Source organism: Conger conger, chromosome 5 (genome assembly GCF_963514075.1).
Source record: "Conger conger chromosome 5, fConCon1.1, whole genome shotgun sequence".
NCBI lineage: Eukaryota > Metazoa > Chordata > Actinopteri > Anguilliformes > Congridae > Conger > Conger conger.
The window spans coordinates 39958558-39979229 of record NC_083764.1 but is presented as its reverse complement, the minus strand read 5'-3'; the positions used below and the strand labels follow the sequence as shown (position 1 = coordinate 39979229).

Here is a 20672-nt window from a genome sequence, read left to right as displayed (position 1 = left end):
TATATTACGAATTCTAGGGTGCAAAACACTTTTGCACAATATAAACTGTGTAATATATTTATATATATATATTACACAATATATATATAAATCTTCACAAAAAATAATAGTTATTGGCATAAGCTTTATCTTCCAACAAGTGTAAAGTAGTGTGCTTTATTATTGATTCAATGGAATCAACCAAAGTCTTACTTTTTTCAAATTAAAACAATATTTCCCCCAAAAACAGGTTCCACAATTATTGGCACCCATGGTCTAATATTTTGTGCAAACACCCCGGGCAAAGATGACAGCCATAATTTCTGATAAGATAAGAGAACACATTTGGATGGATTTTTGACCATCTCTCCATGTAAAACTTTTCAAAATCATTGATATCTTCAGGATACCCCCCTTTTCAGTTCAGACCATAGGACTTTCATGGGATTCAAGTGGAGATTGAGAGAACATGTTTCAATATTTCTGTGTGGATTTACATAGCCCCCCATTTCAGTAATTTTGTTGCCTATTCTTTCCATGCCATGACTTGCCATGCCATGCCATGACTCACGCTCACGACTACTGTCTGTTCTGGCTCCACGGTGGTGGAATGTACTCCCTGTTGAGGTCAGAACTGTAGAATCTCTCCCCACCTTCAAGCGCAAACTGAAGATGCACCTCTTCAAGCAGCACCTCTCCCCGTCCCTCCCTACCTCCCTGTGAACCTTAATTGTTGTCTTTCTGTGATTTACTTTGTGTATCTGCATTTTTAGTTGGCTAGGTAAGCTGTGTTTGGATAGTTTAGTTTGGTCACTTTTGCTTTGTTGTTTGTTTGTTTATTTGTTTAAATACCCCTGGTTATGGGTATGCACTTTGTTGTACGTCGCTCTGGATAAGAGCGTCTGCCAAATGCCATTAATGTAATGTAATGTCTTCCAAATCTTATTTTCAGGTTGTCCTACCCGTGATACTAAAACATTTGAATGGATCTTGATGGGAATTTGGTGGTGGGACTAGATTCAGCTGTAAGTTATGCTGATACTGTATGGAGCACATTTGTTGGCTAAATGGCATCAAGGGTCCGAGGTATCAAACCAGGCTCAAACGGCCGTGCTGCTACTACATATGCAGTAGATACTTCAACGGTTCTTTTTTTCCATTGAGGTCAACAGGAAACTTTCACATTTCACATGCATTTGTCACTTTCAGTTCAACGGCTTGTCAATTCAAATGGCCGTGTGATAGAAAGCAGCATTCCTTTAACGCACTGTGAAGTGTGAAGCATGCTACAGTACCTGGGATTGGAACAAGGCACGCGCTGAGTGTTGACGTTATCACACAGCTGCTCCCCACCGTGGTATATCCCCGTCCGGACATAGATCTAGTGCGAAAAAGGAAGTGGCACATAAGTAAGACTATCGATGTGACAAACAGCAGCATCTGTGTCACGAGACATGAAGCCTTCCCTTTCTGCAGAAGAGAAAAATATGGCATTTAGAATTTTCTTCAGTGTTTCAGTGAATAGTTGTTGAGATGCTTGCTTTTCAGGAAACCATATAAAATTTTATTTGATATCTAATTTAATAAAGCAAAGGAGAAATAGACATATAATATGCTAATATTATATAATTGAAAAATAATAATTACTAATTTCTTTAGACATCAGTAAAATGTAACCAGCATCTACAGAGTTGAAGTAGTACCCATACACACTGGACCCAGGTCTAGAAGCTTCTTTCGCTCTTAAAAGGCAAGATGCGGGGGGGTGCGGTCGGGTACCTTGTCGATATCCCGGATGTTCACATTGACGTAGGTGGCGCACAGAACCCGGATCCTCAGCGTGCCGTTGATGGTCCACAGGGATTTGGCCGAGCCCTCCCCGTTCATGTAGGGCGTGGCGGTGGAAATGCGCCGGGCGTACGAGGGCATGGTGAAGTTGTCCATGGGCAGCTGTGAGTACAGGCTCTCCTTGGCCATGAGCATGAGGTTGGGCATCCGGCCCAGCATGATGCAGCTTCTAACATACTGCGGAAGACAGGTGAGGAGCTATCAGTATGAGAACAGCGCTGTATAAATGCTAGGAATTCCTATTCTTACTATTATTGTTATTATTATTAAGAATTGGCAGTAACTAATGCAGTAAATGGAAACAAATGTTCAGGGGCCTCATTTATAAACGTTGCGTAGGCACAAAAGAATGCGTACGCCACTTTCTAAGCAAACTTTGGAATTTATAAAAAACGAACTTGACGGGAAAATGTGCGGTCCTCCACGGAAACTCTGACCCATGCGTACGCACATTAACTGGAGAAATGAGAAACTGTGCCTTTAATGCTCGTGACGTAAGACCAGGAAAACGGGAAGTGAAACAGGATTTTAAAAGGTATAAAAATTTGCCGGGAGTTGTGGCTGGGTATGGCTGCTGTAAGGACGTGCTTCGTCCCTGTTATACTTAGTGTTGAATCTCGCTATACGGGTTCTCTCCCTTCCTAAGTGCAACACAACATTTGGCGACGAGAGAAGTCGAAAATGATATACAACAGATACCACTGTGTAAAATAAATCGAAATTGATTGTTGTTGATTGTACTCTTAAAGGGTTCTGATTTTCTGCATGTTTACACTAGGACTCGGAACTATACTGTCCTCTCAGGTCCTATTTGCACTTGTTCTTGTGTTTAATTTGCACTTTGTTGTACGTCGCTCTGGATAAGAGCGTCTGCTAAATGCCATGCAATGTAATGTAATGTAATGAAATATTACCTCTCACGTATCATATACGAAGAGTTAATTTGCAAAAACGGATAAAAGCCTCTCTTACAACGAATAAACAAACAGCTGTTTGATTGATGCTCCCTGGAGTGCCCAAAAAATATGATTTAGGATGATAAATATAAACGGAGATGTTGTTGTAAAATAATCCCTCAAATATGTAGACGAATTGTTAAACAATACTTCATGTTATTAAATGTATTCTCATAAATAATATGGTGAACAGTCGGACAAATTGCGCTGCACTGATGCCGTTTACAATGCGTCAGTCGGGCAGATACGAGCATATTTTCATATATTGTTATCATATTCATATATTATGTTTTATAATGTGTTTATTGTTATACATTTTTGTTCGTTTTATCTCTTAATTTTGTAACTGTGTTTTCAATGGTGCTAGACAAATAACGTGTATTATTATTATTATTATCATCGTCATCATCACATTCGTTGTGCAGAACTGTTCGTCATTTACAATCAATCAGGATAATTCCCACACCTGTAGCTTTTCAGAGGCAATCAAATGGCTGAAATCCCTTTTCTTGGCCTTCTTTTCAGCGTTTGCCATTGTCGTCTTCGTGAAATGCATATTCATTAGGGGTGTTTCACTGCCTATTTATAGGCAACTGTGGGCGGGACATGAAGCTGGCAAAGTTGCGCCACATTTAGAGTTGATTGTGATTTATAAAGGAAAACTGGCGTGGGACGTGCGTATGCACTGTTTTATAAATCAGAATATTTTTTTGCGTACGCACGTCCTAGGTTTCATGCTTACGCAACTTTTGACGTGAATCCTAAGCACAGTTTTATAACTGAGGCCCCAGGAGTTTAGCATTACCATGGAGTCAACAGAACCCTCTCTGTAGGACTTTGCAAGTTAGTCGAAAGTGTTAAGTGATGAAGTATACCCTCAAGTGTCGTATAGTCTCAACCTCACATTGGAGAGGGAAGCTGCAGTTTCTAATACAGCTTCCCTTCAACCTCACTGGTTTAACAAAGCTTTAGCCAGCATGATGTTAATAGAGGTCAATAGTGGTGTTGACTTGAATTGCTCATTCCATTTGGAGCCCCACTTACACATGATCATAATTTCTCATAAATCAATACTGGCTGATTTATAAAGCACTTCAGTTGGACTGACATAGCCGCACACTGAAGTGTCAGCCATGTCAGGATCATAGTATAATAATTGGAAATTATTATTGAAAAGACGTTTGGGCTTTTGTCCTACCAGATTTCATACATGCAGCCTTGGCTACCAATGAGATAATTTCTCTGCATTTCATTTTCAGTTATTGAATTCAGTCCAAAAATACCCATTAGGCCAGTTTTTGTATTATTTTTACTATCCAATTTTTCCCTTTTTATCCCAATTTGGTAGCCAATTATTCCCTATCTAATCCAGTTGGTGCTAGCTGGGGACACACCGCCTTATGGCCCTGTAGGCATAATGCGGTGTATCCCCAGCTACACCTTATCAGGCAGGGGTTTTCAAACTGGGGACCCACTGTGAATGAAAGTTCTCCTACCCGCCATAATTGCAAACTTAATTGTAATAAACTATTGATTAATTGTTCATCATTCGATATTTAAGGTCGGCAGAATATCTCCACCTTCTTCGGGTCATATTATAACAGAAAATAATTCATATAAATACTATTTGTCGCAGTTCAAGCAGTCTTTAGCGATGCGTTTTTCTCGTATGTTCGTATTTCGATGAGGATACATCGGGCAGCCCTGGCTGGAAGGGGAGCGGGGGGGATTACCTTGTACTGACTCAGCGGGGACTTCTCCAGGAGGTATTCGTCGCAGCCACACACTTTGAGGATGTACTTGCCCTGGTACTCCTGCACGCACATCTTCAGCTGCTCCGGGGAGAGCAGCATGCTCCGGGTCTTCTTCCGGATGGCCTCGGCGATGACGTGTTCAGGGACGCAGTCGTGGTTGATCTTCAGGGTGTACTTCTGCTTGTCGTTGTTCGGCGACACGATGACCCAGATCACTACGATTATTTGCCCTGAAAAAGTCGGGGGGTGTGGGGAGGGGGGTGGAGCGATTAGGGCATCATCTGCAGGTGGAGAGGGAGCGGTTTGCAACCGTGGCTGCAGGTAATCTGATAATAATTACTAATCCTTTATCGGTTCTACCTGCAGCGAGGTCTGGGCCTGACGCCACAGACGCACACGAGAGTGGGATGAGTATGGTCCACAACCCTCCCTGTTCCTTTCTGTGTCTGGTTTTGTTTGCTTTCGGTCCTAAATAAAAACCTGTGTGCGTCATACAATACGGACTGGGCGGCTTGTGGGAGAACATCCCAGAACTTTAGAGTGGTGGCCCATACAGCCAGAGACAGAACCAGTCATGGTTGCTGGGGCAAGCGTTAAGACAACTGCCAGCATTGCAGGAGGGACAGACGGCCGCCCTGTTTGAGTTGGCACAGGGGCAGGCGGAGGATCAGGCTCTCCTGCGGAGCGTACTGCAGCCGAACCCTGCAGGTCAGCCGCCTCCCAGACATCCCAGACTGGCAGGTAGGCCGGACCGCCGATGCCACGAATGGGGCATCGGGTGAAGACGTGGAGGCGTTTGAGAATATAGCTGCTGATATCCGATAGCAAGACGTGCTCAGTGGTTACACGAGGCACGAGGTCTTCTGACACAGCTGAGGGAGGCTGGAGTCGAGAGAATCTCTCGCAAGATCTCCTCCGTCTTCAGTTATGCAACTCCAGGAGGACTTGATATGAGTCTCGGGATGATATTCTACGATTTGCCTTTGACCAGGGCGACATTAGCTTAGGAGGCAAGAGTAGTCGTCTGCCGGATCGATCCCGCCCCGGGCGTGTTTTAGTGTCCCTGAGCAAGACACCTAACAACCAATTGCTCCTGACAAGCTGGTTGGTGCCTTGCATGGCAGCCAATCGGCGTTGGTGTGTGAGTGTGAATGGGTGAATGAGAAGCATCAATTGTACAGCGCTTTGGATAAAGGCACTATATAAATGCCAACCGTTTAGCATTTAGGTGATTGTTATTGATGGCCATCAGTGTGTCCTGACACCACATAAGCTCACCCGTATTTTTCTATGAATAAAGATAGGATATACCGAGGCAGTTGTGACACTCACACTGGAGAAGGGAAAATCCAACAGTTGGTACCGAAGAGCCGCCAGGAAATGCTTTCGTTTGGTGTTGGTTCAAGTGGACTACACTGCACGACATCCGGAAGCAGTCCCACTGTGTAGCATATCGGCTAAAAATGTTGCACAGGTTCTGCTCCAAATAATCTCCAGGGTTGGAATCCCGAAAGAGTTTATGACTGATCAAGGTACTTCATTTTATGTCATGCACACTACGTAAACTATACAAATTGTTGGGAATTATATCAGTTAGAACATTGGTTCATCACCCACAAACAGACGGTTTGGTAGAAAGGTTTAATAAAACTTTAAAAACAATGATTCGTAAGTTCACGCGCAAAGATTGAGGTCCCCCAGGCCTCCACAAAATGTTCTCCCTTTGAATGACTTTTTGGCATGGCGGTCATGTGGTGTGATGAACCTAGTGAAAGAAAGCTGGTAGGAAGGTCCAAGCACAAGTAAAATCTGAATTCAATATGTTCTGGATTTGTGAGGAAAGCTCCATACACAGGAGCATTTGCTACAGGCACAAGAACAGCAACAGCGTGCATCCAATCAAGGGAACTCGGGTAAGACTATTTACACTGGGAGATTATATTACATTTCATTATGTAATCTGGCAGATGCTCTTATCCAGAGAGACGTACAGTTGATTAGACTAAGCAGGAAACAATCCTCTCCTGAAGCAATGCAGGGTTAAGGGCCTTGCTCAAGACGGCTGTGCAGATCTTATTGTGGCTACAGTCCTATACCTTATAGATAAAGTACATTCCCTTCTTCCACTTCCAAATTGCTCACCAGGTGGCAAGGGCCCTTTGTGGTCACACTACGAGGAGATTGTGTGATCTGACAGGGGTGGGACATACCACCTCAACATCCTAAAAGGGTGGGGAGAGGTGGTAACTGTTTCTCTGGTTGCCACAGAAATTGAGAGAGATGAGTTGGGTCCAGCCAATCTCAGCCCCCTGTGAGGACCATCTCTCACTGTGGCAGAGAGCAGATGTGGCGAGGTTGCAGAAGCGCTTTGCAAATGCCTTCACCCCCCTGCCAGGGCACACAATTCTCATGTCACTACCATATTGAAACATCTCCAGGGGTTTGGGCCCTATGGATTGCCTGAACACAAAAAGAAAAATGTACAGGCTGAATCGCAGGCTATGTTAGAAATGGGAAGAATAGAAACTGAGCAGCCCCATTGTACTTGTGCCTAAGCAGGATTGGTCTGCGCGCTTCTGTGTTGATCATCGTGGTGAATGATATCTCGCATTTCGATGCTTATCCCATGCCTAGGGTCGACGACCTCCTGGACTGGCTGGGCACTTTTTCACGATGCTGGTTTTAACCAAGGGGTACTGGCAGATTCCCTTGAGTCTAAGGAAATCAGCCAACGTTCTCCACTCCGTATGGTCTTTACCAATTTGTCAGCCTTCTCTTCAGGATATTCGGGGCCCCCGCCACATTCCAGTGCCTCGTGGACCGGGCGCTGCATACGCAGCCTACGCGGCCTACTCAGATGATGTAATCCTCTCTAGTGACACCTGGGAGCAGCATGTAGGTATGCATGACACCATACCTCGCATTTGCTGCCGCGTCCCCACCTTAAGAGTACATAATATATAGAAACAGATGCCAATAGAAACCAATGGGGGAAAGTTCCAGTACACAGGGCAGCAGTTTTGCACACAAGAAAACTATTCTATTTAGAAAACACAGGGTAAATTACATGCCTCGGTAGATTAAAAATTTTTATGCAAATAAAAACAACTATATCTTTGTCTGTGAGCTGGGGGGGAAATAATTAAAAATATGTAGTATAGATTGAACATCAGTATACTGTATATGTATATATTTTTCATTTTTCATTTGCTGTCAACATGAATGGAGCTCAAGGGGAAAATACACTTTTTGAGCAAAAATACAGGCATCACTAGGGGGCTAACTGGCAAAACTGGCCTGTAGCATAGCGGTTAATGTAGATGACTGGGACCCGCAAGGTCGGTGGTTCGATCCCCGGTGTAGCCACAATAAGATCCGCACAGCAGTTGATCCCTTGAGCAAGGCACTTAACCCTGCATTACTCCAGGGGAGGATTGTCTCCTGCTTAGTCTAATCAACTGTACGTCGCTCTGGAAAAGAGCATCAGCCAAATGCCATTAATGTAAGATGTAATGTAACCAATAGGAACTCAAAAGCTGGCCTTTGTCCCTACCTTTGTCCAGTTTGCTATGGATGTGCTTGGGGAGCTCTGCTGAGGATTCCACGTTGGGGGGATAGACGTAGAGCGCCCGGCTGTGGGGCCCGCTGGCATCTCTCAGGTCCACAGACTCCTTGCAGACGTTCAGGACGTTCCTGCGGAAGTCTTGCACTTCCGGATCCTTCACCAGGTCAAACTCGCACACGGGCATGCCGATCGCGAAACCTGAAATGGAGCCACGAGCAGGTTAAAAGGCTTCCTCCAGACATGTATCGTATTTGAATCCAAAACAATTAAGCTACTTATTTGACCAAGGTCTGGTGTACAGGAGAATCATCTTTGTCATGGAAATGGCACAATCCTTCCTTTTTCTGTGAATCTGTCAATTTATCTTGGTGCAATCTTAAATAATAATAATAATAATAATAATAATAATAATAATAATACTCACAGTTTTGTTGTGCTTTACAAAGCTTTATGTCTTATGGGGGGGGGGGTCATTCATTCACTTTGATTGCTTAGTTACTATGTGTATATTACATTTTACAATTGAGGAAACAAATCACAAATTTTAGCCCAGGAAACATTTCGCAATGAACAAACACAATTCTGGCCTCGCCCTTCTCCCTAGCTTATCTCGCCTACAGTACCCCACTTCTATGAGTGCATTCTGCATTGCCCAACATTTCCTGCAGAGCTGACCGGGCAAGGGAAGCGTACCGATTTCTCGGTTGAGAATTTTCTCTTCCCTGTTGCCGACGGGTTCGATGACTTTTAGGAAGGGCTGAAAAAGCCTGAGATCGCAAAGTCTCCTGGTTTCGTCATAGAACTCCTCCCTTTCAGCCTCCTGCGTAACACTGACGAAGATGTAGGAGGTCTCCTCCTGCAGGAGGTGGTGCAGGGGGTACTTCCTGGCCTCCTTAAAGAGCTCGTGCTTAATGGTGATGAGGGTGGCCTCGCGGAGGCACTCCAGGGTCAGGATCATCCCGTTCGGCAAAAGGCAGTCCACCAAAATCCGAGGGGGCATCAAGTGGATGCCCCATAGCTCTCCGGATGACGGCCTCGGGGGCATGGCTCACACCTTCCCAGAATCCTTTGAATTCAACCAAAACGCACGTTCGTCTCCTGCGGGGGCACAAAAGGAGAATTCAACAAGCAATGAAGTCAAGATTACCCTTCTGTGTATTGTATTTCCAAGGTTCGTAACTGAAGGTAATATGACATCATGTTATTACGGAGCCCCCCTAGATAGCATGTAGAAGTTTTGCTTATTGTAAAACTGAGAGAAAAGGAAAGGAATGGGTTAGCCTCAAACCCAGATCTCCTGCACCAGACACCATGACGCTAACCACTACACTAAATCAGCTGGAAGCCATGGCAGCCATTTTGGCTGCCATTTTGGCTGCCAGGCATGTTGACTCCAACTCCACCTTTTTTTGATTGGGTGCTTGATAGAACCAATCAGACCTAATGCTGCCCTCAGAACACATTCCAATAAATACATCTCCTATGCGTCCTTAGACAACCTAGGGAAAATATATTTAAACAGAAAACCCCACTCTCGTTTTAGCAATCCGGGCGTTTGGTTTGCCAATCTGTACAGATTTCCATGTTTAAATTTATTTTAGTTTTTTACCTAGGGAGACTAGGGCCGCTCCATATGTTATGACTCACAGAACATGAAGAAAAAAAGGGAAGCACTCTACATTATCGCATGAGTTTACCCGGAGGAAATGGTTTCAAAATCCATTGCCGTTTTCCACAGCAAAATTCGGCGAAAGGCGATAGTTACCAAACGAGGAGGGAGGAACGCACAAAATCATTAACTACAGCGAGTGATAAGTAAATAATCTGCACGCTTGGCTTGCAGTCAATATAAGGCAGACATGCGCGCTATTACATTACCAATAGGATTACCAAAGTAATGAGAAAACCAACTGTTGCAGCCACATGTGTCATAAGGGTTGGGATGACCTCATGCGAGTTACTGTTAACTCGCTGGAAGAGAAGAACAGCCTATGAGTCACACATCTAGCTGGAAGTAAAGCGGAACCCCTTGGGAAACATACAGTCTGTGGTATATGGCTAAATAGGCCTAATAGGAGCCCCTCCCCCTCCCCCCAAAAATTAAAATAAAATAAAATAAATTGGCTCTCTACACGATTCAGGGAAAGAGGCCAGAGGTCATGGCGTGCAATTCCAAATAAATGATTATTTCGAGAACATTTTGATTGTTTATTTTTGAGAGAACACTTTATTATTCATAGCAATAATTATTTTCTTGAATAATGTTCAAGAAAATAACTGCTGTAGTGTGTAAGTTTTCACTAGCTGCATGGCTTGGTTGACTTGGTTAGACCTTTACTAGGAGATAGTCCCTCTATGCAATATCAATAGGGTGACCAGATTCCCTAAAGCACTGTGTACATAATGCAATGATAACCTATGACAATGGAAATTACGGAAAATCTATTGAAGTATGGTGTGACATAAGGAACAAATCGAGAACACGTGAACAGGGGCTGAAATATGATCCACAGCCGAGAAACACACTATATGAGGGTCACACAGCCACACACAGAGGCAGACAGGTATCCTTCAGCATAAGATATGAAAACTCTGTATTGTGCTTCAGCTGAACACACAAGGAGATTAAATGGTTAAAAAAAGGATCTATAATGCAGTCAAAACCAGCAAGCAAGGTAAATCATTCTGTGAAAGCAGCAAGCTGCCAAAACAGCGGTAAATGAAGGCGCACATTCAATTATTATAAATGGTTGACCGCCAGACAATTTATTATTGTGGTAAACATGAGTCTATCTAGTGAGGCTCTCTGTCGAGAATATATCTCCTCCACTATCAGCATATATAGAAGTATATAGTGGTAGGCCACTCATACATTTAAATTCTTCTAACGTGTTCCAAGGCCAATCACGCCGTCAAACTTCATCTCAATCGGTCATCAGCTTTTAAGTCGTCAGGGAGATGAAGATAAAGACTGTCTCCTCCTATCCACCTACCTGTACTAACAGTGGGTGTAAGAACAAATGACCTTACCTTCGATTAATGGCTGTAGTATTGGTATGGGTGAAGGAAGAGATCCCTTCCTTTTTCAGACATCCAGCATCGTCGCCCAGTCCTCAACAGCATCCCCTAAAGTGCCATTTCCTGTCACAGACATAGGCATTTTACTGTTAAATGTTTCAGGCAGGAATGTGCATCTATTACCAGCTCAAGTCTTCCCTTTCATTAGTTGCCAGCATCGATGCGGACTGGAAGCCTGGCGGTGAGACCTGAGTCATCGTTGAAGTATGGCATCTAACCAATCCGTTTTTTTTTAAAACCCAGAGTATCCAAGAGGGCAATAATGAAGATGTTCCTCATGCCCTAAAGGCTATCAGTTTGTCTTCACGAAGTCATCTGCAGAAATTCCTACTTGTATTTGAATGGTTATCCAAAGGGGTCCCCATAGGCACTCCAACAGCACAGTCAAGCTACATCCCCATAGGCACTCCAACAGCACAGTCAAGCTAAATCCCCATAGGCACTCCAACAGCACAGTCAAGCTACTTGACTGTGCTGTTGGAGTGCCTATGGGGACCCCTTTGGATAACCATTTATAAATAAATGGTATAAATGTCTAATATAGACATTTATCAAACAATTAAAAATCTATATGGGGAGAGTCAGGAAGGAAAGTGAACATGGATGCAAGTTTAAATTAAAATCATGTATTTGAGCCAGTGGTCTCACTCCATACACTCAAAACGCCACAAACGTTAACTAACCGTTTCAAAAGGTAGTGCGCGCAGAACAAAAATGGCTGCTGAAGGGGAAAAGGCAGAGAACACAGAAGTTGCCAATTATTCCGGAATTCATTCGAGGGCCACCGTCTTTATGGAAAATCCGACCAGTTAAATGTTCCTTCAAAGAGCTAGAAGTTAGGAGGCTCCTTTCCTAGACCAAGGAATCAGCGCAGAAGTATTTTTTCAGAATGCGTGACAAATCATCTCCCCACCTGCCGCGTAGCCTATAGCTATGCCACGTCTGTAACTGCTGTGACTTCAAACTAAGGACATTCCATTCACGTTCTCAAATTCCAACTCTTCACTTCCTTTTCTTGCCTTTTTTTCCCTGTCTCTCCCAATGGGTGGAGCTAGGAGCAAGAAAAGGAGCAAATGAAGGAATAAGGAGGTGAAAAAGAAGCAATTGGAAAGAGCCCCAGTGTTATAATATATTATTTATTAAAATGTATTTTATTACGTAGTAGAACCTGAGGTCCGAAACAATCTGGTCAACTTCACAAGGCATGGAAACGGAAATACTGTATAACATGAATACAAAATTACGATAGGAAAACGCAAAACGTTGGTCAAAATTAGAATTAGAAAGGGAGTGAAGCTTAACGCTTAATGTCACTATACGGATTTGTTTCTAATTAGTCTATTTAACAAGTTTAGCCTATTGTTGATTATTTGATAGCACTTTATATGACACTTACTTAATCTGCTTTACAGTCATTTAATCTGCTAAAATTATTGTAATTCAAGATCACTTTCGTGAGTTCCGAAAATATCAGTGTTCAAAACAACCTTCATTCCTGGTGTTTTCGGTTCTACTGTATATGACATATTTTCACAATTTACTTAGGGGTGAGCTATATAACAATATAAACAATAGAAATATGGGCCACAATATGGATATCGTCTACACTCAGTGAGCACTTTATTAGGCATTTATTAGACTTTTTTAAATACTTCTACTGCTGTAGCCTATCCACTTAGAGTTATGATGCGTTGTGTGTTCAAAGATGCCGTTCTGCATAACATGCTGTTGCAATGAGCGGTTATTTGCGCCAGACTGGTCAGCTTTGAGACTGGTGTGCGTGAAAATCCTAGATCTGCAGTTTCTGAGATACTCAAACCACCCTTTCTGCCACCAACAATCATTCCACGGTTAAAGTCATTCCACGGTCAAAGTCACTTAGATCACATTTTTCCCCATTCTGATGGTTGATGTGAACATTAACTGAAGCTCCTGACCTGTATCTACATGACTGTATGCACTGCACTGCTGCCACACAGCTGGCTGATAAAATAATCACATGAATAAGTAGGTGTAATAAAGTAAAAATGTTCCTATTAAAGTGCCCGGTGAACGTATACATCATTACCATCCAAAATGTTAAATTTCTGTGAAATATATTTAAGGCTATATCGCCGAGCCCTAAATCTCCTTTTCATATGAAACGGGACAATCATTAAACAAGTTTCAAAATAGCAGGCAACCTTTTATTTTGGCTTCAAAAGTCTGCTATTCCTTATTCCCCTCAATGGGAGCTCCAATGTGAATTCAACAGGCTTACTTCCTGGGATTCACAAGCTTAGGTTAGGTGAATGCGTGCTCGCCTGCCTAGTTAAATATGCATGTCTATGAGACAGGTTGGCGGCCTGACCCCTGAGGCTCACAAAAGCAAAGACATCCACACTGATCCTGTTTCAAGACGTACTTGAAACAGGGCAGACATAGCTTGACAGTATTCTGTGAACCGTTAATTCAAATGAGTATGCAAATCAAAGGTGAACTGTTCTTTTTGAACTGTTAACGTTTCTACTGTTTGTACTGCAAGTTGAAAGTTATTGATGCAACTGAGAGAAGTGGTATTTTTTGACAGGCTCTCTTGGCTAAAATAATATCCTGTGTCCATATTCCTTATTGTTATTTATTCTTTGGTTATTATTGGCAATATTGTAAGGGCATGTGGGGCAGGAAAATAGCAGATATGGGACCTGCAGGGCTTGGCCCATAAATATTTGCAAATATAAATATACATGCTTTGTATCTTCAACACAAGGTGGAAGATCTAACAGTACTCACAACCAATATTGCAACATTTTATTTTTCCATGAGCATAAAAAATATGGCAGCCATATTGTATTTTGTATTGTTATTTTAATGACAGATGCATACAGCAATCATTAATGGTTGTAGTCTTACCAACACATTATTATGGTCTTGGCCTCGAATCCTCCTCAGTCTCAATCTTGACTTGCTTGAGGGTGTTTAGACTAGAACTCTTATATAAAATTTTTCAAAAATGCGATTCATGTGCTGTACATTCATTGGTTAGTCATTGGTTATGTTTAAAGTACTCTTTGAGTGAAATACAATGTGCCATGTGGACTGACTGTAATTCAGTGTGGAAGGAAATGCATGCAATTACAAAAAGCTATGCACTCAAAAGAAAATAAATACATTGACATAGTATATTGCTATAGTATTCCAATCCCTGCACTTATTTTAAAGGGGCTTCTTTTTTTTTTCATTTCGTGCAAATTTCACCCTGACATTCATAATGTTTATCTCATCTTTAAAATTGTTTTACTACAATAAGGTGAGTGCAGGGGAGCGAATGTGGCGAGTGTCATGCTTCTTCATGCCAACATCTATCAGCAACATCCGGCAGGGGAAATTAGTGCAGTCCATAAATATTGGACAGTGATAACATTTTTGGATTTGAAATGAGAGAATGAATATGATGTCAGCTAAATTTGAGGGCATTTACATTCACATGAGGTGTAGGAATTACAGCCCTTTTTATACATAGTTTTAGAGGACCAAAAGTATTCGGACAAATGAACAAAATAAATAGGGCTGCCATATTTAGTACTTGGTTGCAAATCCTTTGAATTTGATGACTGCCTTAAGTCTATGACCCACACACATCGCCAGACACTCGGTATCTTTCCTGGTAACGCCCTGCCAGGTCTGTAATAAAGCCATCCCGAGTTCATGTCTTTTTTGAATTAAGTTCAGGTAATTGACTTGGCCAGACATGAACATTCCACCTTTTGGCCCTGATACACCGCTTTAAAGGTATGTTTGGGGTCATTGTCATGCTGAAGGTGAAGTACCGTCCAATGAGTTTGGAGGTACTTGGTTGAATTTGAGCAGATATTTCAGTACACTTCAGAATTAATTCTGCTGCTGTCAGCAGTCACATCATCAACAAAGGCAACCGAGCAAGGTCCAGTGGCAGCCCTACTTTCCCAGGTCAACACTACCTCCACACCAGATGAGATGGTATGCTTTGGAAGATGGACAGCTCCTTTCCTTCTCCACATTTTCCTCTTTCCTTCACCTTGGTAGAGGTCAATACTCAATACTACTACTACTACTACTACTACTACTATTATTATTATTATTATTATTATTATTATTATTATTATCATCACTGTTGTTGTTACTGTTGTCAGCAGTAGTAGTATTTTAGAGAAATATGATAGCATAGGGGTAAAATAAGCCAAGTCGCAACCTGATAAGCAAGTATTTATGACTGATTATTTCATCGCATCTACAACAATGTGAGGGTAAATGCATTGCATACTTGCCAGATAGAACATAGGTTGCTGTCCTAGCCTAATGACACCTGAATGAAAAAACATGCACCAAAGTACAGCTACCTCTGCAGACTGAGAACTGAAAGTTTGAGAAAGTTTGTCTGACAAATTAGGCATAAATCTTACCTTTTTGGTTGATGGTAACACATTAATTGGTGCCTTGAAAAGTTGATGATCACTGACAATGTCATAAAATGGATTCAGTAATGTTACTACAGCCAAACTAGTTCACACGGTTATGACGTTAGCCATGTGTAGAGTGTTCTCCAAAAAGAGCTAAAATATCACAGTTTCATGCATGCCACCTTTTATGGCTTAGAGTGGCTCCACTTTTAGAAAGACCGCGACTGGTGGTCGATACATGTCCCCTGTGCTGGCGACATCCGACCTATTTCACATCCGACCAAAAAATTAGGCCAAGGGAAAAGAAAATAACCTCCGGAAGATAACAAGGGCATTTTCTTCTACATAACTAGGTACAGAATGGAGTACCTGATCTCCAGTAGCAAATTATTCTTTATTGTGGGAGCTGGCTTAATGAAATGAGTAACAGCCTATGTTTGTTGAATTAAACTATAGTTTTTTTGTATATTGATGAGTAGCAAATTGTTTTATTTGGAGCATCTTTGACAGAGACCGGCAAAGGTGTGTGTGAAGACACCAGCAACAAGCGGAGAATAAACTGGAACAAGACACCACTGTATTTTGAATGAAAATTTGTTGTTCGATTTTGTATTAGACACAATAATTAATCCCACCAATCTTATATATTATTTGTCTAACAATAATAACAATCTTATTTTTATTTTATTTTTTATGTAACAGATCATTGGCTTGAATAGGCAACAGTACCTGCCTTAAAACAAAATGGCCACTTCCCACAGTCCCATTCAGCTGGCAAATATGGATTAATTAATGTGCTACACCCATGTGTCTGTGTGTCTGTTAATGTATTGGGGTAAGGTATTGGCCACCATAATTATCTATAAATTAAGGTTCTAGATCACATGAAATGGCGGTCAGAAGTCTATCATGAATGCAAAACAACCCAGCTTCCAGTGGGGGTTACATCCCCTCTGAACCTCCCCCATTTGTGTCCCTACCAATGTCAAAATAAAACCTACGCCCTTGGACTCTTCCCAGTCCATGTCAAGAGACACCAATGCTCTAGTAAGCTCCTCTCTGAGACTGGGAACTGATGTTGTGTCAATTTGAACTGATTTGTTTATAAGGGCATGGGTTTCTTCCTCCTCTATCTCTGCACTGCATGGAGGCTCTCCGTGGGCCTGTCTGTGAGGCTGACTGATCACCCTCTACAAAACCAAAAACCATTCCAATATGATATTTCATAATTCACATTCTTCATATTAATTTAGGACACAAATGGAATCACTCAGGTCTTTCTTAATAATAAAATACCCAATTGGTAAAATCATAATTAAGCACCAATGAAATTTAGAGCATGTTTGCTCATTCATAGTCACTGATTAATCCTAACTCTTTATTAATGTTTCTGTTAAGTAGCCTAAATAATATGCACACTTCACATTACATAACGTAAAACATATTCTATAGGCTACATAAATTGTATTTAAGCCATTTCCTGCTGCAACACCAAATGATGCATGGGTTCACTAAATTACCAAAATTGCAATCGATATGGATGCAATAATGTTACGTTGTTCAACACCGAATCCAACAGAGACAAACAGTGGGTACAGTGCGTTTCTCCTCCACTCCACTGTAAGCCTGTGTGGGAAATTGTGAAATTGACGTTTTGTTGCAAATGGTGCCCGGTAGGCTATATTCTTATTAATATCAATGTTAATTAAGATCACATTACCTGAAGTCAGCAAACTGTTCAAGAATGAGTCAGAGTAGCCAATTGTAAAGTTAACTAGCCATTAGGCTATGAAATGGATCACGGTATAGGATAATAGGCCTACTAGTCGGCCATTTGGCCAGCAGCCGATACCCATAGCTAACATTAGCAATCTGTGGTTATAACAATACTATAGAATCAACTAACTATGGGGTGGTTAATAATAGGGCTTAACGATTAGTCTATTTTACACCAAAATCTCAATTTACAAGAACGTGAATTGCACACAACTTGTTTTTTTCTTGTTTACATTTGTGTGTCCCAATACGTGAAAAAGCCATACTTTTTTCCACCACTACCCCCTCCTCTACTCTACTCCGTGCCCCTAAAACCTTTATGCACTCCCTTCCTCCACTGTCCCAATATTGGAGTAGCCTATACGAGTAAATCTGACTATTCTTCCCTCCCCAGCAAAACATACAGCATGCTACTGTGGAAGTCCTTTCACATTTCTGGGTAACTTCATCGTCCTCATGCCCACATAGTTTGAAAGCCCATCCCACAAAATCTGGCAGTATCCAAACTTTAATAAGCAGAGAAGGCAGATAAATAATCATTCCTAATAATAATTCCTTGCATTCATATAGCCTTTTTTCCCCACAAGCGCTTTACAGTGATGAGGGGGAAACTCGCCTCATCTGTTGCTTACAACAGATAAGAAATGTCAGTTTGTTTTCATGGCTCATATCCTACGAATAAATTCTAGATTCTAGATTCAAACAACATGACTCTAAACATAAAGGTAGCTGCCATGCTTATTTAAGTACGTGAACATGCATGAATTTATTCAACCAACGGTTTCCAAATGACGTATTTATAACTAATACACTTCAGATGTTATAGTGGGAGATGATTGTTATTCTATGTGAACACTGAACACTGGGAAACAATAACTCACAAAATATGAAGTGATATATCCGTTTCATTAATCTATGGAAATGTTTCTGAAGTAGGTTTTGTGAGATGCAATGGACTGACAATAGAACATAGGCTGTTGTAATAACTATGGTACAGTGTAGGTACAAATCAGGATTCTGGGATTACAGGACATTTTTATGTTTGTATAGATGTTTACATTGACCCAATGTTGCTGGTTACATATGAATCAGTGTCTACTACAGTAGTACTACAGTGCAACTACTTGTGCTTGAAGCTTAGAAGATGTTTTGTAGTTTTAAATAGGCTGACCGCATGCAAGATCTGTGTTTGGCTAGGGGAATATTTGTGGAAATATTTGTAGATTAAACTGTACTTTCATGTTGCTACAATATTTAGACTTCAAGGCTTTAATTTGTCAAAAGATTTGTATTGTGAACTTTGGTTTTTCAGTTCAAAAGTTAGTTGAAGTAACTTCATGTTTTCATATCAATTCCTACAATTCCACCCTAACATGTATATTAAAGAGCAGTTTAAATGTTGAAAGTATCTGTAGATGATATTGTGGTGGTTATACTACAGAATGATTTTCATTTTACATAGTGAATACAGAAGGGAAGAGACTTGTTTAAAAAATCGCAAATCGAATCGAAAAACCAATTCGATTATTTTCCTAAATCTGTCATCCCTAGTTAATTCATAGCTAGTAACATTACAACAAAATGGCACCATTTATACATTTCAACAGGCATAGCCAGAAATTACCTTAGACTTGTAATATTGAGATACCTTATCTAGTTATCCATTGTTCATGAGAAATTAGCACGTTGATTCACTAACGTTAGCTAACTAGACTGCAATTGCCACCAACAGCTGAGCTGTGCGATCTATCTTACCCCTGGCTGGCTTGGATAACCAGCAGGGATCTAAGCTATAAGTTAACTTAATAAAACACAGCTAGCTAACAACACAGAACACACACATAACGTTACCTAGCCTAGCTATCGTTAGAACAACAGAACAGACGAACACATTAAGTCAGCTGTCCGAATACCTTGCTAGCTAGCTAACTAGACAACTAGACAGCATTAGCTAGGTCTAGCTGGGTAACTTAGCGTTACATTACAGCTAGCCAATAACTAGCTAACATCAATTAACGTTACCCAGTTTTCACTAGCTAGTTACGAAATAGGCAGTTAGACATCTTCTCATTTTTGTGCCAAGTGCCCTCGCCACCAGGCGTAAACACTAGCTAGTTACGTTTTTTTTTTGGACGAGATTGTTTTCTTAGTAGTTATAGACCATTTGCCGGCTGTTAGACTAGCGGTGCTCGCTCCGTGCTTATTCCCAACGCCTTCCGCAAGAGTAGCTAATTAGCTAGCTAGCTAGCATTCCTTGATAGTCCCTAGTAATGGTGGTGGTGTTTGTTTTCTTTTCCGACGAAGCAGCCATATAATTTTCAGCACCAATAACAACAGTTTAACATGCTACACTACGTAAATAATAATCAATACTGTCTTTTCGTTCTTTCGCTAGCTAGTTAATGGGCTACGATGGGGACACGCGTGACCCCCCTCACCTCTGCTAACGTTAACGTTACTTACACTGTCGTCTTTTCCCAGTGGTTGATCCCCACTGTTCCAACTTCCCCGAGCCTTTCCCAACAACTCCAGTCCGAAGCTCAGGCCTACTCCCAGCTTGACAGCCGCAACTTCTCCATAGCAACCGTCGGTCTGTTTCTTGTTTTTCGTGTATGGAAATGAAGGAACAGAAAAAGACATATATTTTTCCTTAACCCCTCCTTGAGGGAAAACATTCACACCCGTTCTTTAGAATAACATCCATAGTCCATATTTGTTATAATGTCTGCAGCTAGCAAGATAGCGCAGTAGCTTCTAACTCACCGCAAATTGATATTAATATCGCGACAGCGTAGCGTTAGTAAATATTCGCGGCACCGGTCCGGGATCATTTGTTTTCCCAATTCCCACCGATAAAGCTCGCCGTCGCGAAGAGTTTTGTGTGGCTTACGGGAGTCTACCGAAGCCGCTCAAGCTAGCTATCACTCAACCACCCTATTCGCTTAATACTTCAGTGCTGCAGAGCTTTCAAAGGACTCCCCCAAACAAGAAATGGAGTCAGGTTGGACTGGCAATTACATAAGCCAGCAACTTTGTAAATGTGCGACTGCTTAGCATATCTTTCTCAGGCCGACTGTTTAACTGAAGCTAGCCGCAGGAGTTGTTCAGTTATCATTTATGTGTGTGTGTGTTGTTTGTGGGTGTGCCTGCAGGGAACTGTTTGATTTCTACAATGTCCAACAGCAAAAAGTTCAAAAACACACCGAAGCAAAAAATAATAATACTACTATCCCTTGCATGTATGCCATTTATAGCCTACAGAAACACTGTGAATGTATTATGTGAATAGACAAGCACA

General features: G+C 41.6%; 1 protein-coding gene across 2 annotated transcripts in view; it reads right to left on the bottom strand.

The window, feature by feature from the left end:
* LOC133128482 (phosphatidylinositol 4,5-bisphosphate 3-kinase catalytic subunit alpha isoform) overlaps positions 1–20302 on the bottom strand; it is a 41179-nt gene extending 20877 nt beyond the window's left edge. The window contains exons 1-8 of one of the 2 annotated variants that reach the window (XM_061242052.1): positions 20138–20302; positions 19838–19972; positions 11133–11243; positions 8796–9200; positions 8091–8300; positions 4517–4767; positions 1759–2004; positions 1275–1360 (exon numbers count right to left, since the gene is read on the bottom strand). In XM_061242052.1, the coding sequence (XP_061098036.1) occupies positions 1275–1360; positions 1759–2004; positions 4517–4767; positions 8091–8300; positions 8796–9147 (1145 nt within the window). In that variant the 5' untranslated portion in view covers positions 9148–9200; positions 11133–11243; positions 19838–19972; positions 20138–20302. Of the gene's footprint in view, positions 1–1274; positions 1361–1758; positions 2005–4516; positions 4768–8090; positions 8301–8795; positions 9201–11132; positions 11244–19837 lie in introns of both variants that reach the window. The other variant, XM_061242053.1, reaches the window with a different exon arrangement.
* Positions 20303–20672: the final 370 nt, after the last annotated feature.